At 65.8% G+C, this 2,906-nt stretch overlaps 1 protein-coding gene across 2 annotated transcripts; it reads left to right on the plus strand.

Annotated features, from left to right (window-relative positions):
* Window positions 1-35: 35 nt before the first annotated feature.
* On the plus strand, window positions 36-2,887 carry LOC107134938 (1-phosphatidylinositol 4,5-bisphosphate phosphodiesterase eta-2-like). Of its 2 annotated transcripts, none has more exons than XM_048782736.1 (7): window positions 36-496; window positions 587-769; window positions 1,119-1,226; window positions 1,705-1,829; window positions 1,902-1,986; window positions 2,153-2,299; window positions 2,497-2,887. In XM_048782736.1, exons 1-7 carry the CDS (start codon window positions 421-423, stop codon window positions 2,775-2,777), a joined length of 1,005 nt encoding a protein of 334 aa, XP_048638693.1. In that variant the 5' UTR covers window positions 36-420; the 3' UTR covers window positions 2,778-2,887. The 2 variants fall into 2 exon arrangements, with proteins under 2 accessions (XP_048638693.1, XP_015332417.2); XM_015476931.2 differs by having other exon boundaries at window positions 46-496; window positions 2,551-2,880.
* The last annotated feature ends 19 nt before the right edge of the window (window positions 2,888-2,906 follow it).

Below are 2,906 nucleotides of genomic sequence, written 5' to 3' on the forward strand. Positions count from 1 at the left end.
CCACCCACCCCTCTCCCACCCTTCCACCTCTTCATTGCCACTTCCACCTGGGTGCACGATGGCACCTGCTTGAGAATCTCCTGTGGTAAACCTTCCAACGTCCCTGCCCAGAACCCTCCAGAAACCCTCTGGGCCTCAAGTGCCATTGGCCAGGGTTCATGTTCCTCTCACTCATGCCTGCAAGTGACCAGGGCCTTGACCTGCCAGTGGCTCCTGGCCAGCCCATGTCCAGCAGCCTGGGTGTGCCCCGCCCCATCCCAGTACCCAAAGAGCACGGTCTGGGGACCTGACAGATTTGCTCGAGCCCTGGAGCCTGGCTCAAGGGGCTGGGCACCCAGAAGGCCCCGAAGGTGGGTGCCAGCCACAGGGCCCTGACCGCTCCTGTGTGCGCCCTGCAGGACAGCCCGGCAGAAGAAGACCATGCAGCTGTCCCGGGCCCTCTCGGACCTGGTGAAATACACCAAGTCCGTGGGCACCCACGACGTGGAGACGGAGGGTGAGGTTCACAGGTGGGGCGGCACGCTGGGAAGGCCAGCGGCTGGTGTGCACCCGAGGCCTGGACTCACGCCGGCCGGTCTGCACACAGTGGTGTCCAGCTGGCAGGTGTCGTCCTTCAGTGAGACCAAGGCCCACCAGATCCTGCAGCAGAAGCCGGAGCAATACCTGCGCTTCAACCAGCACCAGCTCTCCCGCATCTACCCCTCCTCCTACCGGGTCGACTCCAGCAACTACAATCCGCAGCCCTTCTGGAACGCAGGCTGCCAGATGGGTGGGTGGCTGGCGGGGCAGCAAGGAGGGGCCTGCCTGGCCCAGACCATCCCTGCAGCCCAGCCTCCCCTGATCCGAGGCCTTGGAGAGCTTCCAGGCCTGCTGCTGCTCCCCGAGTGGGTCCCCAGGGGGTCCCCCAGACCTCAGGCAGCCTGGGAAAACAGCCGGCCTGCCCCAGCTCCTGGGGTGTGCGGGACTGGGCCAAGCTTGGGCACCTTCTGCCAGTTCACGTGCCCCATCTCATGGGCTGTGAGCCTCAGGGCCGGCACACAGAAAGCAGTGGCCGCAGGTTGGGGGACACAGGCATGTGGACAGCTGCTGACCCAGAGGTTCTCCTGTCCCACCCACAGTTGCCCTGAACTACCAGTCAGAGGGGCGGATGCTGCAGCTGAACCGGGCCAAGTTCAGTGCCAACGGCAGCTGTGGCTACGTGCTCAAGCCCCAGTGCATGTGCCACGGTAAGGCCCAGGGGCTGGGGCAGGCTCCTGCAGGACCCCAGGAAAGTGGGGGTGGGTGCCTCCCTTTGGGGCAGCAGAGACCCCAACATGGCAGGAAGCTGGAGGTTCATGGGCAGAACTTGTCTGCGCGAGCCCTGGTGGGCAGGAGCCCGGTGCAGGCCGGGCGTTTCGCGGAGCCCCCTCCTGTCAACCTAGTTTTCTGCCTGGTGTGCTCATGTACCCGCGGGCTTTCCCATGACTCCGCCCTCTCTGCACCGTCTGGGTCCTGCTGGACAGTGTCACTGCAGAGCTCGAGGTTGAGGTCATTAAGCCTGACAAGCCCGGCTTCCCGGTTGCCGGTCACCCCACTCATGACGCTGCCCACACCAGGCCACGGCTCCCAGGGTAGTCTGTTGGAGGGGGCCGCGTGCAGCCTGCGCCCCGGGGTGTGGCAGGCCTCGCTGGAGGCTGTCCCGCTCTGCCTCACACTGTCCCTCAGGCGTCTTCAACCCCAACTCTGAGGATCCCCTGCCCGGGCAGCTCAAGAAGCAGCTGGCCCTGAGGATCATCAGTGGGCAGCAGCTCCCCAAGCCGCGGGACTCGATGCTGGGAGACCGCGGGGAGGTAGGGCAGGCACCTGCAGACGGGACGTGGGGGGAGCACCTGGCCCTGGTGCCAGCCCTGTCCTGTCCCCAGATCATTGACCCCTTCGTGGAGGTGGAGGTCATTGGGCTCCCTGTGGACTGCAGCAAGGAGCAGACCCGAGTGGTGGACGACAACGGTGAGTGCCCTGGGCGCGTGACAGCACCAGCCTGTGCCCCAGGGCCCGGCCCAGTGCTCCCACCGTCTCCCCTCCCGTTGGGCAGAGGGAGTAGCCCAAGGGCCTCAGGGTGGGAGCCTGCTGGGGACAACCCCGGCCCCTGTGACCCTCCCCCGGCGGCCTGCAGGGTTCAACCCCATGTGGGAGGAGACCCTGGTGTTCACAGTGCACATGCCCGAGATCGCACTGGTCCGCTTCCTCGTCTGGGACCATGATCCCATCGGGCGAGACTTCATTGGCCAAAGGACACTGGCCTTCAGCAGCATGCTGCCAGGTGGGCAGGGGCCCAGGCTGGGGGGGATCCCGGGGGTCCCGCCCCACTGCACCCCCAGCAGCCCTCATGCATGCTGGCGCCCCACCCCCCTGGCTGAGGGCTCCAGGGCAGGGTCGGCTGAGTTGGCACTGCTGGGGGGCAGTGGTGCCTGATGGAGGGGTCTTATGAGGCTGGACTCAAGGCTCGGGACCTTTAAGGAAAGGTGGAGGAGCAGGGACAGGGGAACGTGACGCTGTGCCCTGGCTGCCCAGGCTACCGGCACGTGTACCTGGAGGGGATGGAAGAGGCCTCCATCTTTGTGCACGTGGCTGTCAGTGACATCAGTGGTAAGGTGAGTGTGGCCTGGCGGGAAGGGCTGTGGCCAGGGGAGGGCTGCTCCCGCTCCTTACCCACCCCCACCCCAGCTGTGTCCCTGGGCTGCTCCTCACCCTCGGCATTGTGGCCTGGAGACCAACTCTCTGGTCCCCTCTACCTGTGACATGGGGTGTTGGGGGATGCCACCCCAGAGCCTCCCAGTACTGACCCCAGGTCTCAAAGGGGATCTGGGCAGCCCAGGGCAGGTGTGAGCTAAATGTCCTTGACCCAAGAAGGGAGCCCCTGTGTTCCC

Source organism: Marmota marmota, unplaced genomic scaffold (assembly GCF_001458135.2).
Source record: "Marmota marmota marmota unplaced genomic scaffold, marMar, whole genome shotgun sequence".
In the NCBI taxonomy this organism is placed as follows: domain Eukaryota; kingdom Metazoa; phylum Chordata; class Mammalia; order Rodentia; family Sciuridae; genus Marmota; species Marmota marmota.

Bases quoted from the DNA above. Each gene is read 5' to 3' on its own strand.
- LOC107134938 (XM_048782736.1), top strand. From the start codon at position 421: ATGCAGCTGTCCCGGGCCCTCTCGGACCTGGTGAAATACACCAAGTCC. The intron at 770-1,118 runs GTGGGTGGCTGG...TCCCACCCACAG, and splicing joins GAACGCAGGCTGCCAGATGG to TTGCCCTGAACTACCAGTCA. The intron at 1,987-2,152 runs GTGAGTGCCCTG...GGCGGCCTGCAG, and splicing joins CCGAGTGGTGGACGACAACG to GGTTCAACCCCATGTGGGAG.